This window comes from Toxorhynchites rutilus, chromosome 2 (genome assembly GCF_029784135.1).
Source record: "Toxorhynchites rutilus septentrionalis strain SRP chromosome 2, ASM2978413v1, whole genome shotgun sequence".
Taxonomy (NCBI): Eukaryota; Metazoa; Arthropoda; class Insecta; order Diptera; family Culicidae; genus Toxorhynchites; species Toxorhynchites rutilus.
Window position 1 is genome coordinate 95,402,743 of NC_073745.1, and position 14,118 is coordinate 95,416,860.

The window sequence follows — 14,118 nt, forward strand, 5'->3', positions numbered from 1 at the left end:
CCAGCGTCACTCTCGTTCTCGAAACTTTGAACTTACACCCCAGTACAGAAATGAAAGACGTAGTCCTACGTCAAAAATGAAAGATTCCGTATGCTTATAACTCGAACATTTCTTACTGGATCGGAAAGATGTTTGCATCAATTGATATCAATATTTCTACGCATCTATCACAAATAATAAAATGTTATTTTTCATTAGATAAACGATTGAATAACTGTAAAATGTTAGCGTTATCTATACGCCCTAACTCCCTCGTTTTGATTGGCCCGATTTACGGTTTCCCCAACACAGCCATCATAATCAAGCAGCCTTGGGGAAATCGGCATTACAAATACATGGAGGTAAGGGGACTTTTGTTCTCACCGAAATGTGTTCCCTAACAGACTTCAAAACCAAGCAGTGTTGGAGAAATCGGCATTGCAAATACATGAAAGTCGGGGGTATTTTTGTTCCGACTGAAATGAGTTTTCCTAATACAGACTTCAAAAAAGGTGTCTGGGGAAATGGGCTTTGCAAATAAATGCAAACTGAGAGTACTTTTGTACTCGCTTGTCTTTGTGCAGACTAGAATATTGTTGATTCATCCAAGGCGGAGGTACTTCTGCACCCGTATGTTTTTGCACTCCGAAAAGTGTTTTCTTAACACAGATTACAAAAGCGGGTACGAACACAACGCTTTGGCTCGGTTATTCAGGATTGTATTGAAGGATATGCCTTCATATCTTCTGCTCACTGAATTTCTACGCATACCATTTTATGATTAGGCAAAATGATGATAACCGTTTGCTGATAACGCATATTGATTAAATAATATGCGTTCGACGTACATGTCAAAATCGAAACTGAGTGCCTGAAGTTCATCAAATCAGGCAAATTCGCGGTTCGAGAAGTACGTACAGTTGAGAGATGCAAACTTCAGAGGGAAATGTAAAATAACATTGATTATTGTGTGTAAATTGATTCCATATTTCGGATATCGCAGTAAATTTGTCGGTTCGGAAAAGTTTGGATCTTTCCGTTTTTTGTACAAAATCTAACGAATCGAATGATTTGCATGAATTCTTTTCTGAGCGTGGTATTTGGTAACTTTATGGTTGAACTCTTCCAATCTCTTTTAAAAACACGAAGTACTTCTTCTTCAGTACAACTCTTCACATGTTCTATCATGTTGTTCAAATGAATGATTCTTCTGTTTGCATACTTTCTTCAGATTCCAGAATCTCGATTCCACCTTTGTATCTCTTCATTTTCAACTTCTTCAGAACCAGGACACCCCTCACAAATACGAACTATGTTTTGCAAAATTTTATTTTATTTTCTAGACTTAATTAGATTATAAAGAAGGTCTTTTGTAAGAATAGTTTGGAATTGAGATTCATAATAATATTCCTAATTCAAATATTAGAACAACTGAAACTTTCAGAATCTCTTCGCACTTTGACAACAATTGACATTCTGCGATTTGGTTTTTAATTGTTGCTTTTCGACATCTATTGTTTATCGCTTCTTTCATTTAAGATTACGATATCGGATAACGATGATAAATCAATGAAAACTAAATGTTTGGAAAAAAAACTTCGCCTTTAATGGCTACAAATTTGTGTTTTAATCAAGTATTGTTATTTTAATTTTAAAACTATGATAAGTAAAATGAATTAATTGTGTAGATTTCTTTCAAGAAATATAGCCATGAAAAGAACAACAGTGAAGAGTGAGAAATTAGAAAATTTTAAAATTATATATTGGGCCCTATTATGTAATTCTAGTTGAACAGAATTTTGCTGTTATAGATACAGTCTGGTGAAAACTGTCGGCATAATTTTTCGAGCTGTTTTGTTGCATTCCTGATATATTGCTATGGGAAACATTTCGCGTCATTTCAAAATAAGCAATGTGTTGCACATGACGTTCGAGAAAGAACTCGATTCGATAATATTCAATTTACAAAATAGGGGCCAATATTTCCAATAGATAGATCTTATACCTTAATTGCTAATTGAGGAATAAAATAATCATCTTGGGTATATTTTTATGGAAAATGAATGCTTTGTGTGACAATTTCCTTAAAAAATCAACGATGTTGATTAATGAGACTCAATTTTTAGTAATAATTATTTTTATTTTATGGAATAATGTATCATTGAATATTTATTAGTATAACCTATGTTTTTTCTTTAATTAACCCTCCTATACTCGAGCATACGATCTCACAGATCGAGAATAAATAGTTTTGTTTAGAGAAGGCTGAATTGAGTGATTATTGGAGTTGTTAATTATATATTTTCTTACTTTAAATAAACACAAATAACGCCTTAAAATACACAATAGCTAAATTACAGAGACACGCACAGTCTGTGACAGTATACGAGTTATGATTTTGTGCGCGAGTACAGGTTGGTGAGGACTTTGTTTCATTATCTATTAATTTTCTGATGATTTTTTGATACAATCAACGTTGGTAGACCGCAACCAAACATTTGAACAATTAGTCGCCCGCGATGCCCAAATGTTTGGCCACCCCTGGTATATACCATTAGACGGTAAATTTATCTGGCATTTTTTTTGCCTGAAACATCAACAGGGAAAGTAATAAAACAATGAGCAATTTAACAAATAAGACATGTATGTTTTGCGAGCGGATGCGAAGGTAAATCATGTATTATGCATTCTTTCTTCCAACTTCGTTTCCATGAATGTTGTATGTAAGATTTCATGCATCACTCAAACTTCATTCAAGATTTCATCAAAGCAACGAGGAAAGTGTCACCCATAAAGTGATCTGCTCTCGATGCATAATAATAAGAATAAGACAATGGAAATAGATCACAATACCATAGCTATCCATTAAAAATAAAGCAACTTGATGTTTTCATGTGTATTTTATCTCAAAATATCACGAAATCGTGAGTATTTTCAACTTATTTTTTTCCGATTCTTCCCCAAAAATTTCATATTCAATGTAATCAATGAAGATTTTTTTTTTGTTTACCGATTCACATATACCTCATCTACCAATCCACTCTGTTATGTATCCCACTGATATTCATTAATCATTTTCAGTTAGACAGTTGAATTTCCTGCCAGAAGCATGTAGTCTTTCTCTGTTCGTTACAAACCGTTAGAAGGTTAGGAGTACATACAACAAACGGTTCGAGAACTCGCGAGCTGATCGGACAAGTTTGAGAATCGATCCGATAACGGTGTTTTTTTTTTCACGCAGATTTATATTGTGCTTTTTTCATCAGCGCTTGCGAGTGAAGCGAGCTCAATAAAAAGTGGTGCACGATCGAGACGCTGAGGATCCAGTTCAGATCAACACACATTCTTCACACGCTACACAGCAGCGGCAAGTAGAAGTTTATTTTTCTATTGTTCCATTTATCATTCCTTCAACCTCCTGTGTACGATTTACACCATTGTCCAACATTGTATTTACCAAATCGGCAAGCGTTGGCATTAGGGGTGTACAATTTTCTTACATTACCGTTGAACTTTTGTTGAAACTTTTTTTCATTTTTGAATTTATACAATAAAAAATTGAAATAAATATAATTTATATATACCTTGAATACAAATATAATTTATTTACTCATTTATTTTTTTCTATTTTTTTATTATTATTCTATACTGTTCACATCGAACAGGTGACTAATTTATTATTATGGCTGAGGGCGGGGAGGATCCCCCCTCCACGTCATTGAATGTTTCTGATGCTGACCCACCTCCTGAAGAGCAGGAGGATGAAGCAGACGTTGAGGAGGAAAATTCTGTGTATGAAGTAGAAAGTTCTGAAGATGAGGAAATTGATGAAAAACATGATTTTCGTCTAAAGGAATACCCGGAGGGATTCAAAGGTCCATTCATTGTATACTTTAGACGAAAATCAAAACCTCTTAATGTCATTCGCATCTCAAAAGAACTAACGCAGAAATTTTCCAAAGTTACTGAAATTACTCGGATGGGGCCAGACAAATTACGAGTTGTCGTCTCTTGCAGGACCCAAGCGAATGCAATAACGCGCTGTGATCTCTTTGCGATTGAGTATCGCGTATACGTACCCTGTTGCAACGTTGAAATAGACGGTGTAATAAACGAAAAGGGTTTGACTCGAAAAGAGATACTCGATGGTGTCGGTCGCTTCAAGAACTCCTCACTTAAAAGTGTGAAGATTCTTGCATGCGATCGACTGAAATCTGTGACACTTAAAAATGACAAACGAGTCCTCAATCGGACAAACTCTTTTCGTGTGACATTTGAGGGTTCCGCTCTTCCAAACTACGTTGCAATAGGTGCACTTCGTTTACCTGTTCGGTTGTTTGTACCCCGGGTAATGAAATGCAACAAATGCATGCAACTCGGTCACACGGCCGCCTATTGTTGCAATAAACAACGTTGCGCAGATTGTGGAGAGAGTCATGATGGGACTTCTTGCGCAAAAGAGCGCAAGTGTCTTCATTGCGACGAGGCTCCACATGATCTTTCTCAATGCCCGGTGTACATACAACGAGGGGAAAAACTCAAGCGTTCCTTAAAGGAACGTTCCAAGCGGACTTATGCAGAAATGCTTAAGAGTTCCGCTTCAACGACTCAGGACAATCCCTACTCCATTCTGCAGAACGACGAGCCTGTTGCTGACGCTCCCAATGCAGGAAGTTCCGGTACATCGCAGGGTGCCATTAGGAAAAGAAAAATTACTTCTTTTCCATCACTCCCCAGAAAGAAGACCGAATCTTCCCAAATTGGAATGAAACCTCGTATCGAACGTGCTGAGAATAGACCGAAGCAAGTACCTCCTGGTTTAAGCGGTTCTTCTACGCACCAGGGGTCCTCAGCACTTCCCGGAGCAGAGCCCAACACGTCTGTTCCTTTTTCGCGGTCGAGGCAACAGCCACAATCTGGCTTGCTTGCGCTTTCTGACCCGGTGGACAATATTTTAAATGCTTTAAATATAAATGACCCTCTTAAAAGCATAGTATTATGTTTGCTCCCGATTGTGAGAACATTTTTGAAAGAAAAATGTGGTTTTTTAGCAGCGTTCATTTCCCTCGATGCCTGATTCAGTGCAAGAGGTCAAGGATTTGACCACTGTAATACAGTGGAATTGCAGAAGCATCATCCCTAAACTAGATCAATTTAAATTTTTAATTCATAGTTCTAACTGTGATGTATTTTCCCTCTGTGAAACATGGCTTTCTTCAGCCGACGAACTGAATTTCCACGATTTCAACATTATTCGCCTCGATCGAAATGACTTGTTTGGTGGCGTACTATTGGGGATCAAAAAATGTCACTCCTTCTATAGCGTCACTCTCCCATCGATGACAGGCATTGAAGTTGTCGCTTGCCACACACAAATCAATGGCAAAGACCTCTGCATTGCCTCGATATATATTCCTCCAAGAACTATGGTTGGCCGCCATCAGTTTTTTGATATCATCGAGGCACTGCCGGAGCCGCGGCTAATCTTAGGTGACCTCAACTCCCATGGAACAGCATGGGGTTCACTCTACGATGACAACCGTGCCACTTTGATTTATGATCTGTGCGACAACTTCAAATTGACAGTTTTGAATACTGGGGAAGCAACTAGAATAGCCAACCCCCCTGCACGGGCAAGTATGCTAGACATATCACTTTGCTCTTCTTCGTTATCCCTGGATTGTACGTGGAAGGTAATCCAAGATCCCCACGGTAGTGCCACCTGCCAATAATTTTATCGATCGCCAATGAATCAGGTTCTCGTGAGTCAGTCGATATTGCGTATGACCTCACGAAAAATATTGACTGGAGAAAATTTGCAGAAATAATATCTGAAGCAATTGTTTCAATGCATGAACTTCCTCCACTCGAAGAGTATAACTTTATATCGAGTTTGATTTACGAAAGCGCACTTCAAGCTCAAAAGAAACGTGTTCCTGCTACCACTTTCCGACGTCGTCCTCCATCACTTTGGTGGGACAAGGAGTGTTCAAAGGTCTACCTTGAAAAATCATCCGCTTTCAAAAAATTCCGGAAAACTGGACTAGTGGAATGGTTTCGAAAGTACCAAGCTCTAGAAGCCAAACTAAAAGGTCTGATTAAAGCAAAAAAGCGTGGATATTGGCGAAAGTTCGTCAATGGTTTGTCAAGGGAGACCGCTATGAGCACTCTTTGGAATACGGCTAGGAGAATGCGTGGCTGGAACCATACAAATGAAAGTGAGGAATACTCTGACCGTTGGATTTTCAAATTTGCAAGAAAGGTTTGTCCCGATTCCGTTCCTGCACAAAGCGTCGTACGCGACATTCCGCTCCAATGCGACTATGAGAATTTTTCGATGGTAGAATTCTCAATTGCCCTCCTCTCATGTAACAATTCAGCTCCTGGGATGGACAAGATTAAATTCAACTTGTTGAAGAATCTTCCCGACTTGGCAAAACAGCGTTTGCTGAACTTGTTCAACAAGTTTCTGGAGCTGAATATTGTCCCACATGACTGGAGGCAAGTGAGAGTGATAGCCATACGAAAACCCAACAAGCCGGCTTGCGATCACAACTCGTATAGGCCGATTGCAATGTTATCCTGTATTCGTAAAGCCCCTAAGCCCCCTCTTGTACAGTTTTTACGTCAATGATATAGATGATTGTCTAACTAGAGACTGCACGCTGAGACAACTTGCAGACGATGGAGTTATTTCCATCACGGGTACTAATCCCGTCGTTCTGCAAAAGTCGTTGCAAGATACCCTGAACAATCTGTTCACGTGGGCCCTCAAGCTGGGTATCGAATTCTCTACGGAGAAAACTGAAATGGTCGTTTTTTCTAGGAAGCATGAACCCGCCCAATTCCAGCTTCACCTATCCGGCAAAACGATCAAGCACTCGATGTTTTTCAAATACCTTGGAGTATATTTTGACTCTAAATGTACCTGGGGACTACACATTGCGTATTTGAAACAGAAATGCCAGCAAAGAATCAATTTTCTCCAAACAATAACCGGAACATGGTGGGGTGCCCATCCAGGAGACCTCATTCAGTTATACAAAACAACGATATTATCAGTGTTAGAATATGGCAGTTTTTGCTTCCGATCAGCTGCCAGGATTCATATTCTCAAGCTGGAGAGAATACAATATCGTTGCCTGCGTATAGCCATGGGGTGTTTGCATTCGACACATACGATGACCCCCGCTTACTCTTCGGTTCACAGAATTATCCTACAGATTTCTCATCCGTTGCAAGATCATGAATCCATTGGTGATTGATAACTTCGAAAATCTACTCCAACTGATTCCTCAGTCAAGTTTTATGTCTTTATACCATGAGTACCTTACCCACGACGTGCACCCTTCACCAGGCATCTCCAACCAAGTTTTCTTCCCATACTTTTGCAATTCCTCTGTCATTTTTGATCTGTCCATGCGACAAAAAATCCATGGAATCCCAGATCATCTACGCTCCGATTATATTCCGCCGATATTTTCGGCAGAATATGGGAAAGTTAGATCTGATAAAATGTTCTTTACTGACGGTTCATACATAAACGGGTCCACTGGCTACGGCATCTTCAATGAAAATTCCAGTGCCTCTTTCAAACTCAAAGATCCTTGTTCCGTGTATGTCGCTGAACTGGGTGCGATATACTACGCACTGGGGATCATTGAAACATTGCCCATCGTCCACTATTTTATTTTTTCAGACAGTCTCAGCTCAATAGAGGCAATCCGCTCAATGAAAGTTGATAAATGCTCATCTCATTTCCTAACAAGAATAAGACAACTATTGAGTGTTTTGGTCGAAAAATTATTCAAGATTACCTTAGCATGGGTTCCCTCTCATTGCTCGATTCCGGGGAATGAGAAAGCGGACTCGCTAGCTAAGGTGGGCGCTTCAGAAGGCACACTTTTTGAAAGGCAAATTGCCTATAATGAATTTTTTCACATTCCTCGTCAGGACACACTCGTTAGTTGGCAGCGCATGTGGAGTGAAGATGAGTTCGGTCGTTGGTTACACACGATTATCCCTAAGGTCTCGACGAGTGCATGGTTCAAGGGATTGAATGTAGGTCGTGATTTCATTCGCGTGATATCTCGGCTTATGTCCAATCACTACAACCTAAACGCGCATCTCTATCGCATTGGGCTCGCAGCAAACAATCTTTGTGATTGTGGCGATGGCTACCACGACATCGAGCATGTTGTCTGGTCGTGTATCCGGTTCCATGCTGCTCGCTCTCAGCTCTCTAGAGCACTGAGAGCACAAGGCAGACAATCGGATATCCCCGTCCGGGATATCTTAGGTAGCCGTGATCCTGATCTTCTGCTTCATCTATACCTGTTCCTCAGGAACGCCGATGTCAACGTTTAATTATGTTTCCTTCGTTGTGTCCCCGTTTTATATCCCTCCTATCCGATCGAAAACTTTTACTTAGTCGCGGCAATACATACACACACTCTTTACAGATACACGGGCCAAAGGTTGTGCAGTCCACTGATGATTCAACAAGAGCCAAAGGTTGTACCGCTCATGACAACTCTACATGAACTGATGATTGCGCCGGTTAGTGACCATTCTATCCTGGATTCCTCGAGTCGAGAAAGACGCACCACGCTAGATATGAGGTACAGACTAGGGGGGCGTTGCTGATCAAGGGTCAGCTGCATCCCAATAGGAAGTATCCCGAGTCGGGCACACGTACAGAGCATTGGAGACAGCAACATCCGAATTACGAAAACACTTGTAATACTAACCTCGAGCCAACCGCGAGTAATCGGTTACATATTACTAACATAGATAATAAGAAAAATTGTCAAAGTATTGAACTCCCGGCCCCGTGAGGCTAACGCCATATGAGCCTTGATAAAAATATATATTTTGGAAAAAAAAATAAAAAACGGTCCTTTTCAGGGATAATATAATATTTAGATTTCCAAAAGAGTTAAACTAACAGATTTATGAACAATGAAAAGAATTACATTTAAAATAACCAATTGTTCTGAAAAATCACATTCCTACGTCAAAATTCCGTCCGTGCCCCTAGGCTCAGACCCTTCTACTTTTTTTTGGTGTTGAGTACTTTTGTACTCGCATGTCGTTATGCAGACCGGAATATGTTTTCCTAAAACGTACTTTTAAACTGAGAAGCCTGAGAAAATCGTCATTTCAGATACTAGAGGTGAATGAGTTTTCGCGGTTCGAGAACTACGTAAACATGAGATGTGCAATAATTTCAGAGGGAAATGTAAAACACAATGATCGTTTGACAATTCTTCCGTTCACATATTTTGGTAGTCCCAGGCATCATATGAAACGTGAAAAGACGTTCATCGAATTTATTTGTGACGAAGAACATAATTTGTTACAAAAATGTTGATGCATTCTAACATAATATTCGAAGTGGTAAACAAGTGGATTGCGTAATATAATTGCGTAGTTCTACGTCGAAAATATGTGGTCGTGTCCTAGATACAACCCCTTACATTTTTTTTTAAATTATGATGTTATTTGATTCAATAATACATATATCTACTATAATTTCACCATTAGAGTAAATTGTACTAATATGGTGGTATGAAACCCCTTCCTCCTCTTGAAAGGAGAGGGGGTCCCATAAAAATAATGCACATATTTCAATCAAACATGACAATTGAATTTTTTTGAAAAACTCTTAAGGAAAATGGGAAATTTCGAAAAATTCAATTCGCGTGTGTTCTACAATTACATATTGACAAGCGTTGTTAGTCCATTTGATGTTTGCGGTAACGAAATTGATCTTCGTTTGAAAGTGGAAATGGATTTTAATGTGATAAGCCGCACTCCTATGTCGTCTTCTATCTATATAAATAAAATGGATCGCCGGATGTGTTGATAAGAGCAAAACTCGAAAAAGAAATTGTCCGATTTAGGGCTGTCTTCATTTTATCATATTTTCTGTATCAAACATTTATTCTATGTAACGGAGAAACATGTTATTTACAAGTGGATGCAAAATCTTGCACGAGAGTTGTATCTGAAAATAATCTGATATTATAATGTCGAAGTTAAGGTTTAGTAGAAGTATTGAAATTTTATAGTAAAAAATCATTTTAAAGGGTAGATTAGAGGATCAATCAATGAACAGTTCTCCGATTGGACCCATGCACGTATGCTTAGTAAGAAAACGTGGATGTGATAACGAAAAATAAATTTTGGGCGCGACGAAATTTGCCGAAGTTATATAATAAGAGTACCGGTAAGTTTCTTCGTTTTTTTTAAAATTAATGCTATATTCTGCAAAAAACTAGAAGTGGGTTATAAATGTGATATAACTGCAAGGTAGACGTAGGACTACCACTGGCTCTGTAATAATTTGTTTGCAATTGCACCTAAATGAATGAATGAATATTTATTTCTAAAGAATGCTGACAGTTTTCCTTGTTAGTGTGTGAGTGGATGAGTATGAAATTGTTATTAACATGAAATTCAACTATTTCAAACTTGTTGGTGGTCCAAAAAATAACCGTTGGGATTGCGTGGTTTTGCAAAAGTGACTGATGAATTTGTTACATAATTCTATTTTGTTCTCGTGAGAATAATACACGAGAGCTTTTATGGCCACTCTACGCGGCAGCAGAATAGAAACTGCTGCTCTTGTATACGATTGCATCACGGGAATCGAATGCGCAAATCTTCCTTTGCTCGAGTGCATTTTCAGGCGAATGAAAGAAATCACAACCTGCATGTATTCGCGATGACGGTTTCTCCAGGTGCCTTGATTTTGCATTCCGATCACCACAAAAGCAATCATAAGATTGATAGATTGTTATGATTTCAGAGCTGTTTTCAAAGCAATTTTCAAGCTATTGAAACGATTTCTTGAACTAATAAGTATCATATAACTCTTTGGCATTTTATCTTTCGAATGAAGTGATTATTATACCACTCCATTCAGCCGGTAAAGAGGTATTAACGTTCAAAACCTTGCACTCCAGCGTCACTCTCTCGTTTTCGAAATTTTGAACTTACACCCCGGTACAGAAATGAAAGACGTAGTCCTACGTCAAAATGGTTACAAATTTAATATTCAAAGTATTGCCCATTGTTAGTCGCAAATTTTCCCATCTTTCTGGCAATTCACGGATTCCTTTGCAGAAATAATCGGCTGGTTAGCCGACAATAACCACGAATTGATCCAATTTTCGACCTCATCAAAATTAAAGAAGTGATGGTCAACCAGGCCATGTTGCATCGATCGGAAAAGGTAGTAATCGGACGGAGCAATGTCTGGAGAATACGGCGGGTGGGATAGGACTTCCCATTTCAGCGTTTTTAATATGTTTTGACCGATTTCGCGACATGCGGCCGAGCTTTGGAAAGGGTTCTTGTTGCGTTTGAGACGGATCTTGATCGAGAAAAGCCTCCAATTCTTCATCTTCAAACCCTTTTCGAATTACGGAGAGCAACTACGAAGTGTAAAGTCTACCCAAGCTCAAGCTCAAGCATAAGCTAATAAGCATTCCCTTTCGAACAAAAATACCTTTCACTACGATACGAAACGATGGTCTTAATACATTTAAAAAATTATAGATAGAGTCGCTATAAAACCGTGACACTCAAAGTGTTAAAGAAGTTGGAGCATCGCTGGGTGAAGTGTATCGAGCTAAAAGGAGACTATGGTAAGAAATAAATCGCATCTTTTCCAATTTTTTTGTTTTTTTGTAAGCTAAGTACTTATCGACTGCCCTCGTATGTGTACCAGAAATATACTATAATGCAGAGCAAAATAAACAAGCATCACCTGATAGCTGTGTTAACTTCAATTACACCTCAATGAAACAATGTATTTTTTCTACAGTGTATATGCTTACAGGCCCTACATGGATAGCATCAGCATCAATAATAACTATGCCAATTTATGATACTAAAGGTAAACTTACGGTTCATCATCGGACTTATAAATACAGATATCAATACATATTTTCCTAGATGAAAAGATTGTTTAAGATCAAAATCACAGATTTTATTATGACAACCCTGATGCCGCTTGGCATGCGCAGTAAAAAGTTTCTTATTTCTAGGTTCGATTAACTTATCCACACTGTACTTGAACGCGAAATTCACTATCAGAAATCACTCGCGAATCAACAATAACCGCGACTGATCTGATTTTAACCCTTTCGTTACGAGTGTCGTCTATAGACGACATTCGCGCGACGAGCTGTGTGTACGAGCGTCGTCTTTAAACGACATGAAATTCATACTGCTCTTCGATCACACCAGCGCGATGTGCATACTTTTCGGCGCAGTGCTCCGTACAGGGGTAGCACTTCGGCGGAGCACACTGCCGTAATGAAAGGGTTAAGGATCAAAACTTTATGTACAAGTAATTTTAGAAGTCCTGATTTATTGAACGAGTTTTAATTCCGATTTTTTTAATTTTATTGATATCGGAACGCAGATGAGACTTTCGATTATGCTGTATGCTGTCGAGCTTTGAACAGAGTAAAAGATTTCTAGATTCGCTTCTGTATCCCCATTCTCCGAAAAAATGCAATATAGATTAGATGCAAACTATCTAACCCTTTTTTTCCTATTGTTTCAAATTGATTGGGTAGACACAATGTTTATAATGTGGCGTGTGCCGCAACACAATTTTGGCAATTTTGTGAGGCATATTCAGCGGATGACATCTTTCTCAGATGCTATTTCCGAAGCAAATAACACTTGTTTATCATTCATGATATGTCCCCGAGAACAGTAGTTCTTGGTAGTCAGTCCGGCGTAAGCAGGAACGCATGAACATGAACCTGTTTATGACGATATTGTAAACGTTATTATCTGATAGTACAAATGTTTGTCAAATATAAACGTTATTATCAGATAGTATGATAGTTTGTCCAATATATACTATAACATTTTACTGCAAGTAGCAGTTTTGATAAGACTCACGGAGATTCAATGTTTCTCAAGTTTTCAACCAGTAAAGATGCAGAGAATAGTGTTCTGGATGTGGATCCTCGTCATATCTCGCACATCTGCGCAGCAGATGAAATGTGTTTCAGAATCTAAGTATTACATTCCCAACTTCACGGTAGGTGTTTTTGACTTCCGTTATCAAATGCCTATCTTCAAATGGGGTCCTTCATTCCAGGCTAATTGGTTCAAAGCGACCGAGTACTGCAAATATCTTGGAATGCGACTGGCCGAGATTACCACATCCGAGGAACAAGCGAAGCTGGCTTTTTTCATACAGGCATCAGATAAATATAATGCAACAGCCACTCAAATTTGGATTGGAGGCAATGATCTTGCTGAGGAGGGAAACTTCTATTGGCACGACACTGGCCTTGGGCTAGGCTATACCTTTTGGGGCGAAGGTAATCCCGACAATTCGGGCGATGATGAAAATTGCGTAGAAATCCGATATGTTCCTCCAGGGTGGGCTTGGCATTGGAACGATCGAACCTGCTACGCGGAGCGTTTCTTTGCATGCGAGAACACGGAACAAGGTAGAGGGATTCTAATTCTCTGAAGGTGGCCGTGATGGAAACGTAAAGTGAAAATATTTGATCATTTGTATGTAATATAGATATCTCATTGTTCGACCAATGTCATTTTGATTTTTAAGTTTAAATGGCTCATACTAATATTAATATAAGCGAAAATTAAGATGAATAACAAATAACAATCAAACATAAATAAATATAAATTGCTCTTACATTCTTCGAGTATTGTTGACGTTTTCTGTGTTTTTGTTTGGAGAACTAGGTGTGTTACTACTAGCGGTATGTTTGTGTCAGTCAGACATTTCCATTCTGTTTAAAACAATAATACAAATTTTAGTTCCATGATCGGCTATATTTTTTACGTATTACGACATCGTATGAAACTGTTCTCTGAAAGGATACCCATTTTTGTTTTCGTACGAATTAATGCATATTCCATTGTGCTAACAAGAAACATTAGAGCGCCTTTTTCCGTACAACCAAACACTTTCTCCCGAGAAAACAATAATTAGACCCCCATTTCGTAACACCGACTCTTTAATCATCAGCGTGTAATTTGTGCTTTTTGTGGGCGGTTGAAACATCTCACTTTTGCTACTTTGCCAACAACGGGACGCCCAGCTCCGCTCTTTTAACGCGCAAACCACTCACAAAA

At 38.8% G+C, this 14,118-nt stretch overlaps 1 protein-coding gene across 1 annotated transcript; it reads left to right on the forward strand.

Annotated features, from left to right (window-relative positions):
- Window positions 1-12,889: 12,889 nt before the first annotated feature.
- Window positions 12,890-13,675, forward strand: LOC129770293 (C-type lectin 37Db-like). Its single transcript, XM_055773028.1, has 2 exons — window positions 12,890-13,048; window positions 13,109-13,675. The coding sequence occupies exons 1-2, from the start codon at window positions 12,944-12,946 to the stop codon at window positions 13,487-13,489; spliced, it is 486 nt and encodes a 161-aa protein (XP_055629003.1). The 5' UTR covers window positions 12,890-12,943; the 3' UTR covers window positions 13,490-13,675.
- Window positions 13,676-14,118: the final 443 nt, after the last annotated feature.

Coding starts and splice junctions, on each gene's coding strand:
- LOC129770293 (XM_055773028.1), top strand. CDS start 12,944: ATGCAGAGAATAGTGTTCTGGATGTGGATCCTCGTCATATCTCGCACA. Junction 13,049..13,108: donor ATTACATTCCCAACTTCACG/GTAGGTGTTTTT, acceptor CCTTCATTCCAG/GCTAATTGGTTCAAAGCGAC.